The sequence below is a fragment of the Acanthisitta chloris genome, unplaced genomic scaffold (genome assembly GCF_000695815.1).
Source record: "Acanthisitta chloris isolate BGI_N310 unplaced genomic scaffold, ASM69581v1 scaffold9166, whole genome shotgun sequence".
Classification (NCBI taxonomy): domain Eukaryota; kingdom Metazoa; phylum Chordata; class Aves; order Passeriformes; family Acanthisittidae; genus Acanthisitta; species Acanthisitta chloris.
The window spans coordinates 57,383-78,587 of NW_008676445.1; the positions used below are offsets into that span (position 1 = coordinate 57,383).

At 37.0% G+C, this 21,205-nt stretch overlaps 1 protein-coding gene across 1 annotated transcript in view; it reads left to right on the forward strand.

Annotated features, from left to right (window-relative positions):
• The window catches only part of HS2ST1 (heparan sulfate 2-O-sulfotransferase 1), a 75,325-nt gene extending 56,099 nt beyond the window's left edge, over positions 1-19,226 (forward strand). Inside the window, 6 exon segments of the mRNA XM_009076139.1 lie at positions 1,771-2,009; positions 8,363-8,448; positions 12,036-12,174; positions 15,647-15,744; positions 16,785-16,942; positions 18,417-19,226. Of these exon segments, the coding sequence (XP_009074387.1) occupies positions 1,771-2,009; positions 8,363-8,448; positions 12,036-12,174; positions 15,647-15,744; positions 16,785-16,942; positions 18,417-18,643 (947 nt within the window). The 3' untranslated portion in view covers positions 18,644-19,226.
• Positions 19,227-21,205: the final 1,979 nt, after the last annotated feature.

The following is a 21,205-nucleotide window of genomic DNA, read 5'->3' on the forward strand; positions in this document are numbered from 1 at the left end:
CTCATCAGCCCTGGGGTTCTGTGCAGCTACAATGCAAAGCTAGCTTAGATCTACTACTCTGATGTAGAAAATACCAATTACATTTGTTTCATTTCAGCCTCTCTAGGTCGTACTCCGTATCCATGTAGCCTTGAGCAGCCACATGGTTAACTGTCCCCTACCAAATGCTGCTTCTAGTCTGTTACTGGCAGGATGGGGAGAGTTGCCAGCCCCATTTCATTGGAGCCATCTTCAGATAGACGAAACCTAAGTCTGTTGCCTCATCTCTTTCCAAAATAGGACGTTTGCCAGCAGTGATGGGAGAGGTAGCAAATGAGAAAGGAAGGAGCAAAAACTGTGACTGATGTAGTGGGGAGCAACAGATGTCATGTGGAAAATTGAGATATACTCAATAAGCATTTTCTACAAACATTTTCATACTGATGTAACTTAGTTATGGGGTGTGAGATACGAGCATATGAGAGAGTGAGTGAGTTTAAGCTTCGAAGCATTTCAGACAGATGGAAGTTTGTGGCTGAAGACAATTTATGTGGAATTACAGGCTAGTGGTGTTCACAGCTTAATGATTCTGCTTTAAAAGTGATTTTATGTTATAATTAAAGAGATGTGGTGAAAGAGAATAGAGGGAGCCGTGTTAAGGAAGCAAGGGAAGTAAAGGCTTCTGCTGCTGTTAAAAGCATGTCATCTAGAAAGACCTATACCCTGTGTAAGAACATAATACAGAGAATTGCAGGTTACTCTTGTGGTGTTGACTTCAGCTTGCACTGTTGACAAATGCAGATTTCTTTGAATACATTATTAAAGGCAGTATCACCTTAAATGAATGAGAAAAGGCACTTTGACATCTGTATTACAAGTTGTATTAAAGTATATACTTATCTAGAACAGAACAAAGCTGTGTCTGAGTCAGCACAGGGTATTTGATATTCAGTAGCATAAAAAAAAAATCTCTTATACTGTGAGTTTTATTTTCCAAACAAGCTTTTAGCACTTGAAGCAGTGTTCAATTACTCAGAGTATTGCCCTTTGTGTAAAAGGAAAGATGGTTTATTTGCAAAGTACTCACCTTGCCAAAATGTCTTGTCCATAGCTTGCTTTTCCATGTTTCTTTCTTTTTGATGTATTTGATGTATTTCAGTACTCAGAGATCCCTCTTCACCTTAATGTTAGCTGTTTTATAAGCATCTCTTGCTTCTATTCTTGTCATACTTGAAATTAATAAATCTAATTGAATTTTTGCAACCCCGTTTATTGTAATGCTTTACTCTGGGGCTTGTATCATTTGAAATAACAAAACTATGGTTTCATCTAAATGCCAGTGCCTCTACACAGTTAATTGACTAAATCTCTGCTGTTAGTATTTCTACTGTTTCTTCAAACTGCTTGAGTTATTCCTTCTATTATAAATGTATTATAGAAATAATTTGGGGTATTTTGGGGATGTCTTCATTTTGATAGCGCATTATAGACATTTTTCTTTAGAGGTGATGGCTTCCAGTAACATCAGTGTGAGTCATAGAATATGGTATGTGTTCCCTAAGCATATTGTTTTCCTGTCTGTGTTCTGTGTTGGACTAACTCCCCTTTTATCTTTCATACATTTTTATAGATTAAGTTTTGCTTCAGATGTGTCAGAAATATATATGACAGCAAGTGTTTCCTTTATTGCCAAGGAGTTACTGCTTTTCACCAGATTGTTTGTGTTCTAAGGTTTGAACTTCAGAACTGGTGATATTTACATTGAAATTTCATATTTTTCATCCCTATCAGAAAGGGCTATTGCAAGACATGAAGTCAGAGAAATAGAACAACGTCATACAGTAGATGGTCCCCGACAAGATGTGACATTGGATGAAGAAGATGATGTGGTGATTATTTACAACCGAGTACCCAAGACTGCCAGCACATCCTTCACAAACATTGCCTATGATCTTTGTGCGAAGAACAGATATCATGTTCTACATATCAATACAACCAAAAATAATCCTGTTATGTCTCTGCAAGATCAGGTAAGCTGCTGCATTTAGGATGTCTTTATGTAACAAGGAGAGAGCACAGAAAAAATGTTGCTGTTGCAAACTTAGATGATCTGATGTAATTGTCTTTTATGTCACATTTTCCAATATAAATTAATTCTGATGTGTTCATACTTTCTTTGTAGGGAATTTATATTATTTCTTAAATAATAGGTTTGGGTTTTTGCTGGGCTACCAGAGGTGGTAAGTAACTGCTTATTGGACAAAAACAAAGCTTAAAAAGGGACACAGCTAGGGCAGAAATGACCTTTCTTGTTATAACAGTTTTGGCTGTGTAATAGTACTTGCCTGTCATCTCCATCTGCAATGAATGCAGTCTTAGGTGATTTCCTCTGAGTAGTGCAGGCACTGTGCCATGCTGTCAGGCACAGACACGTTTGTGTCTTTAGTACTGGATCTGGTCATGTCTCACAGGTGATAAAAAACGGGTAGAAAGAAGTGGTTGTAAATAGCTTGCACTCTAAAGGTTGGGTCACTTTGCATCCACTTAAGGCTCTCACTAAAATCAGTGTAGTCCCAGGCTAGAAGTGATCATAGCTACCACTGCATCAGATGATGCACATTAAAAGAAGATGATGAAGGATCAATGCCCTGTTTTTCTTGAGGTGGGGAAGTAGATTTTTTTGGGGGGGGTTTTTTGGGGGTTTTTTTTACTATTTCTTTGGTTGTCATGAGTTCACTTGGAGGGAACCCAGGTCAGGGATCTGAAACATCATTATGTTATTTTCCCTGTCTGCAAAACAAATGTTTTCAAACTCTCAGGTCTGTACTGACAGTTGTATGCTGATCTTCTTAAGCTCATACACAGCAGAGGCAGTAGCTGTTCTGCATTGCAGCATGTCAGCACTGAGCCTTCCAGCTCCTTTTAGTGCATGTCTACAGGCAGGAGCAGCTCAGCACAGCTGCTGGAGTGGGGCGAGAGGAAGCAGATGCTAATGGCCCTCCACTTTCACTTCTGTATGTGGGAGAGAGATTGAGGTAGAGATCTCAGTGCCGGATGGTCTGGGTGTGCTTGGCTGGGACTGAAATCTGTTTTGTGATAGTGGGTTGTGTTACTGTTGAGTATTTGCTGTTGTGAAATCGTTTCCTTAGTATGAAGGTGATGTGTCACACATGATTATTAAGAGTAAACCTTGTGGTCATCCCTATAGTCCTGTCCACTGCACAGAACAAGTACTAAAGACCTATGCAGTAAGAACAGAACAATTTTTCAAAAGATTTAATCAGCCTATAGCTGTTAATGAAAAATCATGCTCAAGTCAGTCACACTTAGTGCTGCACTTCCCAGCACACATTCTGTTAAGGTGTTTCTGAAAGGTAGTGGTCTGTCCTGAAGGATAGGCAAGCTAGTCACTGATGGTATAAATTAAACATAAGCTACCTTACCTTAAATTTCTACTTTTGTTTGAACTTAATTCAAATAAAATTTGTTATTTACTGGCTTGGCCTTGTCAAGGAGGAAGAGGAAACTCCTCTTCATCTTCCCTCTGATAACTATCTATTGAAAATGAAAATCCATCAGTGCTGGGCATGTATACAGTACTGTCAGTCCTGCCTTCATTTGATACTATACTTTTGTCTTAGGTGGCAAATTATGTAGTTTAATTAGACAGTTGATACTTTTCTTTTCAATGCCCATTAACTGGAAGATGCTGACAATGAAGAACTTCATATATTGCATAGTCCAAAAAAGAACAAATAATTATCCATCTTCAGTATATTGTGATAGTAATTTGCCATTAGAAGTCAGGTGCTGAGTGGTAGCTGACAAGATTTACTCTTTGTGGGCTTGGATTTGCATGACATTCACACACCACCTCCATCACTGTAGCTCATTTGAGTGCATTGGGTGTACATGCACCGGTCGTAAAATACATAAACATATCTTAGAGACAAAATAGTTCTATTAGTGATCCTGTTTGTTAAAGCAAATCTCCCTAAGCAAGGTGAAGATTGCCTTGGGGCCTGGCAGAAATTTGTAAAATAGTGAGCCCTCCTTTATGCACTACTTCTACAATACTTTTTTCAAATGACTGTAATTCTGTAACAGATTTTAAGTTCTCTGCCCATATGTGAAACCTTTACTTCTTGAATGCAATCTGAACAAAATGCTATTTAAAATCCACTCCAAACATAATCTGTATCTGATTTGAGATAATCCGTTAAGAGTCCATAACACCCATTTTGGTTTCAGATGGAACTTTTCCCAGCAGTCCTCCTTTCCTTTGCAGCATCTCTGGCAGCAGGATCCTGGGAACTGCCCCTCATTCCCCAGGTCAGGCCTCTTGTCTGTGGCAAGTTGAATGCCATGTTGCCCTTGTTGCATTTCTGACCTGAGTGATCTGGAATAGAAACACTTGCATTAAATCAGAGTAGCTGTTTGGATGGATTTTATTTGTGGCTTGCATGTTTCAGCCCTGATACTTTCTGTCCATACCAGTAAGCCTGTGTTACAGCTAACAGGATGGCACACCAGCCACACAAGCTTTATTGTTTTTGTTACATGGTGAAATTGTCATCTAAAACATTTAAAATGAAATGACTGTTCTGCATTGCAGCATGTATTCTTGATATATTATTAGAGAAGAGGGTATGAGAACATCCTCTGGACTGTTGTGAATGGTACAATTATCCAGTGTTTCACTCCTGCAGTTTGCTGTTTTCTGTTTCTTGTTCTTTTTTTTTTTTTTTTCTCCTGCAGTTTCTCTCTCCATTTTTTTTAAAAGAGCAACCTGAAAATATACCATCTTGCTTCCAAGTGTATTCTAAAACAGTGGCCTCTCAGAGGACAGCATACTCATACTGACTTTAGTGGTGCTAGTGAAGGTTTCAATGGCTGTCAGAAGTGGAACAAGTAAAAGGTTGCAGCAACTCTGTTAGAAGTGGAAGTACTGTCATGTGCTCCTGAACATTTAAGAATTTTTCTCTTGGACTTAGATGGCCTAGTGAGTACGAGTGCTGCACATGTACCAATTGTATTTTTCCTTCTGAGAACAACCTGTTCATGCAAGGCAGGTATCCTTGCTGTACCTTGGCTGAATTCAGCTATTTCACCATCTCACAAAATTGCTTCTCAACTGCCCTTGCCTTGAGCTTGCTTGTGATATGCAGCTAAAGGTATGCTGCTAGCCTGTTTCCAGCATTCCTGACCCTCTGATTTAGAGCGAACTGTAAATTATGAGCTGATATGACAATTTGGATAGCTAAGCTACCAGTGCCTTGCTGCAGGGGGATTCTGATTCAGTCATCCCATCATGCTTGGTCTTGAAATCTGAATCTGAGATTTCTTTTAATGGGAACACTGTGTCAGTCTTTAGTCTTACTGGAGAGTCCTTTTTTTGTAGTTTTGTAGTTCAAATGGAAGATCCTCATGTGTCCTTACGAGGCTGGGCTTATGATATTCGTCTCCCCAGTTCTTTGTAATTTTAAGTCAGTTATTCAGTAATTGACAAAGAAAACTAGGATACAACGACATGAAAAGCTGGGACTTTTTTGGTATCCAAGAGTCCATGTGGTTCCAGGCCACAGGCGAATGTCATACCACATTTTGGGCATGGTAAATGTGTGTGTATGGGGGACAGGGAAGGTTGCATGTGGTCGGACTGTAGAGAAGAGGGACTGATGGTTGCAGTTAGTAGACAGATGAGAGCTTTTGTCACTTTAGTTTGCAAACACAGCTTTTGTCAGACCAAGTATGCTGGTTGGGGTTTTTTTCCCTTTTGGCTCACTGGGACTTGTTTTAAATTCTTATTGTCCTAGAAACTGAATGTATTTAACTTACCTTTCAGGACATCTTATGCCCCTAGAGTACGTTTGATCTGGCTTTTTAATTCAGTGAAGCTCAGCTGATTTCCCACTTACTAAAGGCTGGGAAGCAACTTTGTAGCTGATTATATAAAAGCACCATGGAACAACTTCACAGGAATTCCATTCACGTCTATCTGAACTTTAAAAGTCACCTCAAATTTTATTCAGATGGGTTCAGATGGAGAAGCTTGCTTGGTCTCTTGAAAGCTCCACTGTCTGCTAAGCCCTGAAAAGAAAGGTAAAATTGATCATATTTAACAGTATGAAGCAGCAAGCAATATTTGCCTCTGCCCTAAAATGTGTGAATCCAGACTCATTAGGCTGTCTGTGACCTGGAACAATTCTGATTTTTGTAATACTGCAAACTGTGGGAGGAAGAAAAAATCTCTTGCCTGCAGGCTACTTATAGGTGTTAAAAACTATAGTTCTCAGGGGCTCAGCGTGTTGCTGGTCCATCTTTAGGCACATGTAAATGTCACAGCTGTCTTATAAAACCTTCCCTGCTTCCTCTTAGCTTGGCTGGTGTTAAAGTTAGAGGCTAGACCATCCGTCCTGTATTCATAGGAATTATTTCCTTAGCAGACAACAACATTGTAAGACACAGACAATAAAGGATTTTTTAAACTCTTACTGGAACATCTTAAGTTTGATGCCAGATGGTGGCATGGGAATCTAAGACAAAAACCTTGGGGTTTTGTACTTAACATTTCCTCGTGTCTAGTCCTGGTCTATTAGAAACTGAAATCTAGCTAGTGTTAGATTTCAGAAAGCTTCATGGGAACATAACTGAAATGTGCACTTTAATATGGACACTGCACTGCACACCATAGGTAGCATAATTGCTTTCCTTGAGGAGTTGTATCAACCAGCCATGACATTTTGGGGTTTGGAGGTAAAGGAAAGGAGGATGATATATCCTTTGTGTTTAGGAAACTTCTTTCCCAGGTAAAGAAATATTCATAGCTGAGGCTCTCCACTGAAAATATCTTGTCATTGATCTTCAAAACGTACAGTGTATTTGTTTCAGTAGCAGTTAAGGTAGTTCCAGTGGATTCAAAGTCCCATATTCTCAGTTTTTGCTGTGGACAAACCCAGACAGAAAGCCAATGCAGTTTATGAAACACCATTGTATAACTCCGTGCAGTGCTTTTCAGCTAGATTTGCTACAATTTTCATGTGCAATATATGGTTTAAATTTTGCAATGCCACAGACTGTGAGACTTGTACACTGAAAAAAGCAATGCTGCCTGTTATTAAAAAGTAATGCACATTTCTTTTGCCTGAGAGTCCAAGAGCCTGTGTTTGGAGAAATAAGTACAGGCTATCAACCTCTTAAACCTTAGACTGCGAGTTTTGCGCACTTGAAGAAACAGCAGCAGTCCAGTCTTGCCTCTTAAAATCCTCAATTGTTAGGTTAGAATAAATAATAAATACCATGCTTTAGGACACTTTCAATCCATTAGGCCTTACAGAATGGTAGTGTGTTGTCTTGAGCTCTCAAACTTTTCCTTTTTTGACTCTGTTGTATCACCTCGGTATCTTTGCAGTTATCTATTGCACTGTAAAACAGAAAAGATATTGCAGATGTGCAGGGAATGCTATCTCCTAATTCTCAGCCTCAGAAATGGCATATCAGTGTCAGACAGCTCAGGCAGTACAAATTTATCATCCTTTCTTTATTATCCAATTCACTAGTTTTGAAATAACTTTCAGTTAAGTGCTTTGATGTTAAAATATTCTGTTCATCTAATAAAGCCAAGCTATATCAGGATTTGCATGTCCCACTTAATTTGATCACACTCTCTGGTTTGGGGGTGTATCTTATTTTGTTCTTTGAAATGTAAAGCTATTCCTATTTTTGTGAAGTTTGCCGATAACTGCTTTATCAGCCCTTGTTCAAGGGCTACTTCATGCTTTAACATGAAAGTGTCACTGAAACGTTAGGCTTAAGGTGACTGCTCAAAATAGTAAGCTATAGATCTGATTTACACTGCATGCATTTATAAAATTTCTGGATTACTTCTGCTTTGCATTTTTGGGATGGGGGAGCAAATGAACCATCAGATTTGTTTCTTATGTCTCAGTAAAATAGGTCTAAGAACCTGCTTGTAAATCTGGTACACTTTTATTTGAGGGACTGAATACAGATCAGGCAATGCTAGCAATGATGTACTTGCATTTCTACTGAAGGAATTCTGCATTCCTTTCAACTTACAATGGGCTGATGAAAATATAAATGTTTGTCTTGCTGATGTTTTTTGGTAGCTTTCCTTGAATTGCCCTTCTGATTGCTGTATTCTGCTTTCATTTAGTTTCTGTTCATTAAATTGTGATGATCTAAAATCAGTCATCTGTATGCTGCAGAAAAGTCTATTTTACCTGGCACAAATGTTTTGGTAATATTCAAAATAGACTTTTTTTTCCCAATGCATTGTAATATTTTACTTACAAACCAGAAAACACCATATATGGGAAAACGTAACAGCAGTACAGAAACACTTTGTTTTCTACATTTACAGGTCCGATTTGTGAAAAATGTGACTTCCTGGAAGGAAATGAAGCCAGGATTTTACCATGGCCATATATCTTACCTGGACTTTGCCAAGTACGTTACCTGGAGGTGTCAGGGAGCACAGAGTGGGCTCCGGCTGTGCTGTCAGTGCCCTCTAGTGGTGACAGCCTGGGAACTGCAGTTTGGTAACCACACTCGCTGAAATTCCAGGATGGGCAACATTTGGGGTTGATTTTCACCGTTTTTTCGTGTCTTCTTGCATGATAAAATGTAGCCGATTCTCATTTAAAAAATATTTATATCCTGGGATTAATATTCCTTGTCTGAATCGCAAGCTCGTTTTGCTGAAATCATGGCTTTTCTCTAGAACACTGGTAGTTCTGTTTTAGGATTGGCTTGGGAAGTTTAATATACTTGTTCTCAAATATGTTTCATGTAAACAGTAATACCACCTGCCTCTTAAGTTATGTCACTCTTCTCTATCACAGTATCCCTTTATACTTTATCAAAATATGAAAAGTTATATTTTAAAGTAGTTTTCTGGCCTATGGTAGTTTGACTTGCTGTAAAAAGCATTGAAATAATTCTCGTGGAGTTGAATCTTACTGCTTCTAAAATTAATTTAAAGAAAATGAGGTTAAAATCCTTCCACTGACTTCAAAGGTTCAGGATCATATCTGTATTCCCACTTTCATATGTTTCTTTTCTTGTCTTATTTTTGCTTCTGGATCTAAAGCAGTGATCCTCAGTAGCTCAGCCTTGTGAAACCTTCCCTTGAACTGACAAGTCAGTTTTGCTTAAGATGCTTACTAGGCAGTGCTTCATCTTGCACTTGCAGCATGTGGAAAATGCTTTAAAATTGAAAGTGGAATTTTCAGATCTCAGCATATTCGACTGCACAAGTGATAGTAACCACTACTTTTACCTCTTGCTGATGGTCAGTCCTCAGTGTTGTTGTGTTTCTGTGCGTTAAAGTATTTAATGAAATTCTTTTTTTATATGTAGTAATTCCTTTTGCGTAGTCATTCCATGTAACTATTCATTTTGTCATGTACACTGGTTTTTAATTTGAGCTTTTTATTACAAAGGATGAGGGAAGTGACACCTTCATAAGTTCCCAGTACAGTATATTATGTAATAGAAAATGCTAAAAGCTACAGTAGTAGCTGAAAATGACCAATGGCACCAAGTTAAAGCTTGAAGTTTACAAGAAGTATCAGGCAAATCGGCTTACTTACAAATCAGTCAATAACAAAATGTATTGAATTTCATTAGTTTCCTTTCTGCCTTTTTTAAGTTAAAATGCTACAACATTAATAAACACTTGAACTGAGTAACAACTGTCTGGAACAGCAAAGCTGAATGTTAATGTATAATGAAAACCTTTTCAGATACAGGAACTTCTAAAACTATAAAATGATTATTTTACATCTAGAAAGCATCTAAGCAATTTCAGATTTCTTTCATCTGCATCTTCCCTCCAGGACTGTGTTATCCTTGTCTTTGTTGTTTATTATTCTTTCACCTAAATGATTTATTTTTTTCCCACAACAGCTTGCTTTCTCATACTTTGGGTTTTCATTATTAAAATAGTATCTTGAATGCGCTGGTTGTGCTTGGCAAGGCCCACACCTTTAAGGCTGTGAGGTATGTTCTTGTAATGAACATTCTTGTAGTTAAGAAGTGTTAAGTTTTTCAGGAAAGTCTATGCCTGCCTATACACCAACAGCAGACTTAGGTCCACTGTCAAATATCAGAAGTAATTCTAAAGTTATGCTGAAGCCTAAAGTTCTGGATTCCATCCATGACTTGCAGTATTGAGGACAGGTTATCGTAACCCATCCACGGAGAAATGACAGTAATAAAAGTTTAATTTTTTTTCTTCCTTTTTTTTAAAAAAATTTCTCATCCACTCTTATTCCTTATTTTCTCTGAAAATTGGTTGGGAAAAAAAGTTCTTCGACAATGCAACTGCCAATTCATTATCATTATTGATAAAGTTACAGGAATAAGTGGCTTATGTTATTGTAACTGAAGCTAGTTCTGAGAACTCATTTACAAATCCATATGAATGTACAATCCAGCACATATATTTCTAAGGACTTAGACATCTTCATTTAACCCACAAATATGTATTATTTATTGGTTGATGCTGCTGCTATATCAAAATGGTTTGGTACAGCTTTCTCAGCATCTGCAGTAAAGTGTGCAAGGGGACACATGTGCACATCTCACCGCACTTCAGTCAGTGGACCTGAGAGGCTGCAGTTCAGAGCCTGGACTTGGCATCAAAATGGTTGAAACATTCACACACCCTATTTTGCTGACTTTGGGAAGTAAGAGCTGGCATGCAGACAGATGTCAGCAATGCTGCCTTTGACTGCTCCAGTCTGACTCATTGGTACTCTGCTGGCAGCAGTGGAGAATCAATTGCTCTTTCTGTAGCCTTTAACAATTTCTCTGTCTGTAGTGCTGGTCTTTTGCCAAAGTAATGCCTGTTAATTGGGTTTTTTCTAACTTCCTCCTTTCTGCTGCTTATTCTATGTTTCTGTTCTTCAGCTTTTCAACTTAAGATTCCTCATATGCACAGTATCCTGTAGTAAAATTTGCAGAGTAGCCCTTTAACAATAATGGTATTGCATCTTAAAGCTATGGGTGCTCTGCTTTAGCCAAGCTAGGAGGCTTGAATGGGCCTCTGTCAATGCAGAACACTTTCCCAGTTTGCATGGGAACAGAAGAGAACGTTTTTTCCAGCTCTTAGCTTTACTTAAGGGCACTTGACACACTTGCAATTTCCATAGTGAAATAAACTCTTTAATGTTGGGATACCACAATTATTTGCCACAGCGGTGTCTCAAATGGAAGAGAAAACTGCAAAATGTACTGTAAAAGCTGTCTGGAACATAGATCATTGAAAGGTATCATTTGCAGAAAATAGTTTTGGTGGTTTAAATCTTTCTTGTGTGTTCTACCATCTCATTTCATCAGGCTTCCTGTTTGTACTATAGTAGATCAAAATTTGCTTTGGGTAAATGTCTAAGCAAAGTTTAATATCTTTAGATAGAGAACTTAATATGGTTACAGATACTATCTTAGGCTTTTATTTAATAAGCATAGTCATATGCATTCAGCCCAGGTAATGGATGGGCTCTGAGCTCTGTCTTCCTGCTGTTAGAGTTAATGTCTCTGAGAACTGGAGACCTGCCAGGAAAACCACTTGCAGCATTGCGAAGCCCAGTTCAGGGGGGCAGGAACTCAATATCAAACTTCCTCCTACTTATTATAAACACGTATGTGGCTGCTAAGCTAATTAGGGCAGTTCTAGAGTCAGGATGGTTGTGTAAACATTTTTAGTATCTATTTGTGTGAGAATATCATAGAATCGTAGAATCAACCGATTGGAAAAGACCTCAAAGACCAATATGTCAGTTTTGTTTGTTTCTCTAATAAAAATAAACAACCTGTAATCACAATCCTAGACAAACTGAGATTGAACTGACTTTCACATCCATGTAATGCACTGGATATGAGGATGAAAAGAAGTGATCATTAAACTTCTTCCCAGTATCATCTACTCTGTGTATAGATTTCGGTTGTATCAATAGAGACAGGCTTTTAAGTATGAGATGAGAAGCTTTGGTTTGTCCTTTTGAAAGATGTTTTTTCCTCTTTTGCTTTAGATTTGGTGTTAAAAAGAAACCAATTTACATAAATGTCATAAGAGATCCTATAGAACGACTAGTTTCTTATTATTACTTCCTGCGCTTTGGAGATGATTACAGACCAGGGCTGCGGAGGCGAAAACAGGGGGATAAAAAGGTAAAGTACACTTTATTATACAGTTGTGCTTACTAAAGTTCATGTGAAAACAGTTTTTAAAATGTCCTGGTAAAAGCTGAATCGTTCTTGTATCATCCTTGGGGATAATGGTGGCTTTGTAAGTTATATTCTCCACTTTGTGTCCATACTGGAGCAGAGTGTGCCTTTAAATACATTCTTTGTACCCTTATAAATTCACTTTATGTTGCAATTTGTTAAAAAAAAAATAGATTTAAAAAATGTTCTCAGGTATCCAGAGTTGTAAGTATCGAGTTATGCTTATTCTCCCATGTAAGAACTCTGCATCTCTTCTTGTTGAAGTTCAGCAAAACCTGTAGAATTGCTGGTGCCTTTGCTTTGGGGTTTTTTTCTTATACTTAGCAAACCAATGTATTGTATTTTTTTTAAAATGTGAACCTTTTATACAATGGAACTGTATAAAGAGTTTTTTTTAAAACTATGGAGTATGATACATACATTTCTGTACTTCCTCGATCTGTCTTAAGTGGCTGTAGGTATAGGATCAGGTTAGCACATTGAAAACTTGATGACTAATACAGTTTCAGAATGGCAACATCATTTAGGCTCCATAAGATATGTCTTGCAGAAAGAATCTGTACATCCACTGTCATAGTTTGCAGTCAGACATTTGTTGGGGTGTGTTGCTTTGGATTTTTCTTAAATCAGGAAGAAAAGTAGGGTATTAAGTATGTGAGTATAGTTTATAAAACTAAAGTGGTTTTCTTTAAGCTTAAAAAAAACTATAGTTTTTTCCGCACTATAAACCAGTGTGGAAGCCTTTACAAAATGTAGGGATGTTTTATACTTTACAAGGCCAAACACTTTTTACAATTTCAGCGATGATATTTTCCTAAGCTGATGCAGTTTATCTGTACTGTTGACAATTTAGTGTGGTGCTGTGCAAATACCAAGAGACATTGAAAAAAATAAGCAAAAATCACGCTAAATAAAGCTTAACCTATAAGCGCCACAACAACTAATAAATGTGGCTAATCATTTTGTGTGCTGGCCCCATCCAAACACTGTTTTTTAAATAGTGGGAGCAGACCATTCCTTATTTCTTTCCAGTTGGTAACCAACTACTCCTCTGTTATTTAGGGTTTGGCGCCATCTTCAGATACTGCATTTCAGTTTGTCCAGACATCCTACAGCATCGGTAGAGCAAAGCTTCAAGCAGAATAAATTGAAATTAAGTTTAAACAATTGTGTTCTTAGAACTGGCTAAAGAGATTATCTGATGATATGACATCATAAAGGCATTTTTAAAAAGATAGAATCTCATCTTTTATAACATACTCTCTTCCTTTTCCTGAGGAGCATATTTGGGCCAGTGGAATTCTTTCCTAGTGTCGATCAATCAGTTGGAAAGCTGAGCATGCTACCAAGTCCAGGCTGTTTATAGGACTTAAAACTTATAAAAGGAGTGAAATTTAAGTGTTGTTTTAGTTTTTAATTATAATCCACACAGCCTTCTTAGACAGTCACTGGGAAAGGTGAACCCCAAAATCCCAAATGCTGCTGCTTGGTGGACTGCACTGTAAGCTCTGATTTGCTGGAAAAAGTTGAAATGCACTCCTGTTTATAATATTTGTAATGCATTGCATTCATAATTTTATCCTTTTTTTGTTTTGTCACTATGATACCACATTATTTAGGTCTGAGACTTAGTTGTTATATAGATTTAACATGTCTATAAGCATGTCAAGTTCTCTGGAAGTGAAATTGATTCACTATATCAAGCTTTAGGCTTTCTTTCAATTAAACCAGGTAATACTATTTTTTCTTGTTGGCCCTAGAGAGCTGTACATGTATAGATGGTGTCAGTTTTATGTATATTAGATAAAAAGTTCAGTAAGCTCAAAACTGGATTGAGCCTATCACAGTATCTGTAATGCTGATATCTGTCCTAATATGTGTTAGAGTAGATTCACTAAGACCTCTTCAAATAAAAAGTAGGGAAGGTCAAAAATTACTTCTAGTGGAAGTTAAGTGTTCCTTTATTATTGGAAAGGAATCTCAATGTACTTTACACCCTCTTCCTAGTCCATACCACAGCAGTTATATGGAAGAATTCTTCATTTGCTTTTTTCCTATATCCCTGTGCTTCCAGTTATGGATAGCTTGGCTCCAAGTGCAGAGTCTGTAAAGACAAGTGTTTCTTATAATAAAATCTCTGGATAGAGCATTCAAGGTAGGTATATAAGAGGAAGTGTGGAAAGAGACCTGTCCTGTTTAATCTTATGAAATTGCTTGCTTTTGCTTAGTAACTGTGAAATAATCTGCAGGTATAAGCAAAGAATTCTTTCTTCAGACAGGTGGCAGCTCATTTTTAGTATATACATTCATAAGTTTAGAGATGCATTTAAGCAATTTAGTTCTAAGGTAATGTTGGAGTTACCCAGTACTCATGATTGATGGGTCAGTGCAGAATTTCTCTAGAGAACTGTGCTGGGGAAAGCATACCAATGTCTGGTTTTCCTAGTTAAGCTGCATTTTTATCTGTGATGTGTGACATGTACAAGCTGTTCTAAACTCCAAGTGCGACGTGAACCAAGGCATCAGTTTATTCCCTGCTTTGACATAGTATCTGTAAATTTTTCAGATTAGCCCAGAAACTTCACCTCAAAATAGAAGCAAATGATGTTGTCCTTGTTCTTAACCCCAACTAATTGAGCAAACATGTTTGTACATAATTATTTTGAACAGAATTGTACAGAAGAAACAATCTGAAAAGTTGTCGATGTGATCTCTTATTATTAAGTATTTTTTCAATCTCTCCTAGATACAGGCCTTATATCTTGATTAAAAATATCATAAAAACTTTATGGTGACAATTCTTTCCAGTGCTAATGGAGTTCTTACTGTGACTGTGTTACTGTAGCTCAAACTCTTTGTTGCCAGAGCTGTGTATCCATACAGGGAGCAATATTGTGTGGAATATTCTGTTACACACTGAACAACTTGCTTTCTGTTCTTCTGATTGCCAAAACCAAATTAACCTCTGAGATGGCAGTTATCTGTCATAATATTTAAAATATAATAGAACATTGTTATGTAGAGTGTTCTGTGTTATAAAGATCCAGCAGTTCCAGTATCACACAATTCCTGATGGGATTTGGTGCTTTATAAGGGAAAACAATTATGCCAACACTTATTGATTGGTTTTTCTAGTTTTGACAAATAGCTTTTGCTGAGTTTGTATCAAAGGTATCAGGTAAGATCAAGTGGTCATTAGTTCTAACTATAAAAGACTGTCCAAGTACTATTTTAATTGATGCAAATAGGTCACCCAAATAACACCGTGAAAGCGAGGCTTGAAAAAGTTGGGTTTTTTCTTTCATGTCATAGCTTGTGTTTTTCTGTCCCTACTACATTTAGCAAGCAACCAGTGTGAGATGTTTGAGATATATGTGAGATTATAAAGCTTAGCTCAGTTTTGTCTTTGTTCCAGACCTTTGATGAATGTGTGGCAGCTGGAGGTTCCGACTGTGCTCCAGAGAAACTTTGGCTTCAAATTCCGTTCTTCTGTGGCCACAGCTCCGAATGCTGGTAGGGAGATAAATGTGCTGAAATCTAAACTTTAGCAAATTTGAGTATGTAGCACAGTTGGGGAAAGTGTGAGGGACTGGACAGAGAGAAGCAGCAGGTACTTTTGTAAGGTTGTTTTTTTTTTGAAGATGCATTTACTGAAACACTTTTGCAGTTCTTTAAACAAGCAGTATGTTAGAATACTGTATCAGCAGTGCTCTGAGGGAAAACATATGCTTTCAATTTTAAAAATTATTTTTGAAGATTTAGAGTCTTGACGTTTTTCTCATATGTCAGACTACAATATCCTTCTTTTTGAATGGAGATGTTTTAGTTCAAGCTTCTAGAGTTTCTGGGGAGAATAAAATAGTTGATATCAGGATAAATTTATCTTCTTAAATCTTTACCCAGACATCCAGTAGTCGATGCTGCTTAGTAGGAACTGAAACAAAAGCAAATTGTGTCCATCTGTCAGTGCAGCATGTTTTATAACAATGGAACAGACTTAAAAGAACTCTAGCAAAAAAACCCAAATGAAACAAAAACCAAAACCAAAAACCATACAGATACTCTTAGTGATATCAAGAGCAATTACTTCTCTAAGATAATGTTCATTCAAATGTAAGCAAGGTAAATTTCCACTTGGATGCTCCTTTTTCACCTATCTGCACTGTGGCAAGATGGAGAAGAAGGGAAAGAAAGAAGATGCAAAAGGGAAGGTGTGTTCTTACCAGGTTTCTGATGTCTAATGTGATAGTGGAGACTGAGTATTAACATTAAGAAAATGTAAATTCTTTAAAAATGGCATTAATAGAGACTGTAACCATATACACATGTTGGGTATTTTCGTGGAGACTCTTCTATAAATAGAGGAGTCATAATTTTACATCAGAACGCAGTTGAGAGAAACTGTAAAGGGAAATGAAGTTAGGAATGGTTATAACTTGGAATGAGTCTTGCCTTTCTTATACAAATGTCCTGTTGTGAAGTAATCTCCATCTAGGGACCAGGGATTGTTGGCTGACATCAGAACTTGCTGTAATTGTTCTCTGTCATTTTAGGAATGTGGGAAGCAGATGGGCTTTGGAACAAGCCAAATACAATCTAATTAATGAATACTTCCTAGTGGGAGTTACTGAAGAGCTTGAAGACTTTATCATGTTATTGGAGGCAGCTTTGCCCCGGTTCTTCAGGGGTGCCACGGAACTGTACCGGACAGGTATTTCAATAGTTGATTTCCATGGATTCCACGGATTTTTCATCCTCTTATCGCCTTTTTTTATGTGAATTCTTTAGACCTAGATGAACAGTGTTGAGTCTCTGTCAGGTTTGCCTCTCAGCTAGCTGATGCTCCTACAGAAGAAACAAACTCCCTTTAAAAGATTCTTAGTACGAATTTTCAAAGGTAGCCCAAGTATCTTTTGCCTTACACAAACTGTTGATATTTAAGCTTGGAGTAAAGGCAGTTGTGTAGGTATTCTGTGCGTAAAACAATTGTGCCAGATGTTTATCAGAACATGATTTTAAGGTCTTGCAGGGGCTTCAGTTTTGTAAAGTGGCAGATTGCCATTTCCTCAGAAGCCCTGCTGACATTAAGTGAGTTCAGTGCAGCCTGGTTGGCTGTGCAGTAAGGCCCGTGGGATGCAGAGATGTTGATCTTCCTGGGGTTGCAATAAGACATTTGTAACATAGCTAATACCTTAGTTTCTAGGAGCTGGCCATGCAACTTAGGATGAAGAAAAGCTCCATCTTAGCAGGGCTTCTATCTACAAATAGAAGGAGAAAAGAGTTTGGCATATAGAACCTCGATGTGTAGGTTTAACAAGTTTATTGCAAAGCAACAGCACTTCTTAGGGGAAATCTGGTCATCATTTTGGTCATCTTTGTCACAGGAATTCTGTTAATAAAAATGTGACTTATCTATCGATGGTAAGACTGTAGTATCCTATTTAGATGGGTTAGATAATAAATAAATAATGTTTTAGATGCCATTAGTAGAGTTCATATTTTGGTTAGAAATAGACAACTGAAATCACATGAAAACAGGATTTTTTTTCTCCTTGGTGGAGAGCTAAAGAGGGCTTACATTAGTGCAATGGTTGTTATAGAACAGGGGTTTTTTGGTCGTCTGAATTGAACGTAGCCATCCCTGGAGGTATTTAAAAAATGTGTAGAAGTGGCAGTTTAAAAGATGTGTAGATCTGATGCTCAGGGACATGGTTTAGTGGGGCCTGACAGTGTTAGCTTTGTGGTTGGACTCAATGACCTTAAACGTCTTTTCCACCTAAGTGTTTCTATGACTCTATGAAAGGAGTTCTGTTCTGCAGTTTCTAAAATTCTTAGCATCTGATACCAGATTAACATCTAAATAATTAATTTTGAAAGACCAATCTTGCTCCAAGTACATTATGTGGAGTAATCTTATTCCTTAAATGAATGTTCATTCCCTGGGTTTATTAGAGTGAGGAGGAAGAATTGAAGGAACGGATGCAAAATTCATTAACATTTAGTGAGAGAGACTACAATTTTCCAACCCCACATGTTATATTCATAAATTCTGGATTAAAACCTGTCACTTCTAATGCAGTTTATCAACACATTGAGAGTATAAAACTCTGTAAATAAAAGGACTGTAAACATTTTTTAAGCACGTGAACTTTAAAGTGAAGTTATTGCTTTCATTTTGCATTTAGGAAAGAAGTCTCATCTTAGGAAAACAACTGAGAAAAAACTTCCCACAAAAGAAACTATTGCCAAGCTACAACAGTCTGAAATCTGGAAAATGGAGAATGAGTTCTATGAATTTGCACTGGAGCAATTTCAGTTTGTCAGAGCACATGCAGTTCGGGAAAAAGATGGAGAATTGTATATTCTGGCTCAAAACTTTTTCTATGAAAAGATTTACCCTAAATCAAACTAAGAACTCCATACTGTTAGATTTATGGACCTAAATCTTTGGTCACATCATCATCTTAGTCCTCAGCCATGGAAACTAGATTGCTTGTAGACCTCCAAGACAATTCTTTATATGAGAAAAGTGAGCTGTGGATCACATCCAGGGCTTTGGATATGGCTGTGTTGGTAATCCAGAAACAAAGGCTTCGTTTCTTTTACCTAACTAATATTTTCAGTTGGAGTCAATATCTTTAACCTGAAGAAATCTACACTGTAATTCGGAGCAATTAATACACAGCAGTTCTATTTGAAAATATAAACAAACAAAAAATGCTTCTGTTGATGTTCTTTTTAATTTTCAGAGCAATTTATTTTCATTTATACTTCTGTGAAGAGGAAATCATTTTCCCCAGCTTTCAACATGGAAATTTTGGTTGTATACAATATGAGTAGTCTTAATAACTGGTTGACATCTGTGCTTTGTTTTTGTGAATCACGTCACATGATAGTAATTGGGATGGTTAATTATGTTCTGCGGAGAAATGCTGTGGCTGCTGGAATTGCCCATATTTATATATGTGGTTTTATTAAAAAATTACAACTACTCATTAGTGTTAAAACGTCATTTCCATTATAATATTGTAAAAAGTTAAAGAATCAAAGCTGTGGGGGTTTTGTTTTGGGGGTTTTTTAATCCCCACCACCTCCGATTGAGGTTGAGAAGACTACAAAGAAATGTCTGCAGTTCTAGTTGATTCTTACACAGTGCTATAAAAATCATAAATTCAGTAAGTTTCTCCATGGATTCTTTGTAATAATTGTAAACTGAGGTATTGGTGAATCCATATTATGACTCCATTAGTGAGCTGTGGTATGGTTAGGGTTTTCCTACTACTTCGATACTTTTATCTGTAGAATATTTTTACTGAGGTGCTTTATAACGTGTTTTAAAGCATTGCATTTACAAAAGGAGTAAAATGCTGTAAATACTGCTTATTTTATGTATTTGGACCAAAAGGTTTAAAGTAACTAGTTTAAAGTGGGTTTTTTGCACCAGTTCTGTTATGTGTGAAGTGAAAAACATCACATCTACTTGCTGTTACAGAGTTCAACAGAGTTACCTGTTGAACATTGCTAAAATGCACTTCAATGACCTCTCTGACTTCAATACCAGAATGTTGTCCAGGGATTCTCTTTACAGAAACGTAATCTTCATTCTTTTATTATGGTAAGAGGACAAGAAGAAAAATGTTATGTGTAGTCTGGTTGAGAAAGATGCAGTGAACTTGATTGACATAATTGTATTTATGTAACTGCCTTACGTGACTATTGTAAATTTGTGAGTTGCCATTATTAACAGTGTGAAACACCTGGTAGATGAAGTAAATTGAAATTTGAGAACAGATGTTTGGGGCCACTGCATTATAGCAAATGGCAGTGGAGAACTGCAAGAATTTGTTTCCTGTTGAATTTTCTTGAAAGATCTGAGTATTTACACATCTTACACTTGCCTTTTCTTAAAAGTGCTTTTCACAAGGTTTGATGGGGGAAGGCACTGAGGAGACAAAATAAGGAATAGTGGTAAAGGCTTAAATTCCTAAGGGATGATGCTGAAGGCTTAGTGTAAAATTTTCAAGTGGTGTTTCTTTAACCAGCTTGTTCTTGCAATGAAAACAAAGGAAATGGAAAATGGTCTGTGAACTGGATGTCTGCAGCCAAAAGCAACAGCCCAATTACAGAGAGGATAACAAGAGACTCTCAAGTACATCTTGCAGTTTCTTTGTTTTCTTAGATTTTTCCCTTTTAATTTTAAAAATAGATCTCTCTTTGTTATTCCCAAATAATCAGGGAAGTTCCTTGTGATAGCTTCCCATTTATATAGCATGAGCCATGCATAAGACTTCCGTTCCAGGTCTTGTCTATTGACGTCAATAATAATGCCAACATGTTTGGATATAGGGTGTATCAGGTCACACATGAAGATGTTTCCTAGGTAAAGAAAGGAACTGAGGAGTCATACACAAGCAGTAGTCAATGGAGATCTAAAATTTTCATTTAAAAACAGTAACTTTTTTGAAATAAAAGGAATATTTATAATCCCAGGAAAGATTTCCACTCAGTGATAGTTTTATGTTAGATTTTATTTTGACTGTGTTGTTTTCCTTCAGAATAATTCAGATCAGTTTACCTTCTTGAGTCTCCTTCAGAATTTTCAGAAGAGCACCTCTAAGAGAGCAGAAGAGTTTATTAAGTGAAAATATAAAATATTCATCTAAGTAATGAAATAGGTATGTAGACAAATGCTTCTGTATTGACAACAAAACAGTAGATAAAACTTCTACTGATTTCAGTAGAGTCTACTGAAGCCTCCTTTATTCTGTAAGCAATTTTAAAAGTTGTGTTTCTTTTTTTTCCTTCCAGAATTTAGAATTTCTTAATTATGAGCCTTCAATAGCAAAAATAATAGAACAATGCAAGGGTTTTTTTACTTTTAAAAGAGCAATATATTTTTCATAGTTCATAAAAGAAACCATGTTTTATTTAATCAGATATCACTTCCTGTTCTTTGCTGTGAACAAGAATTTTT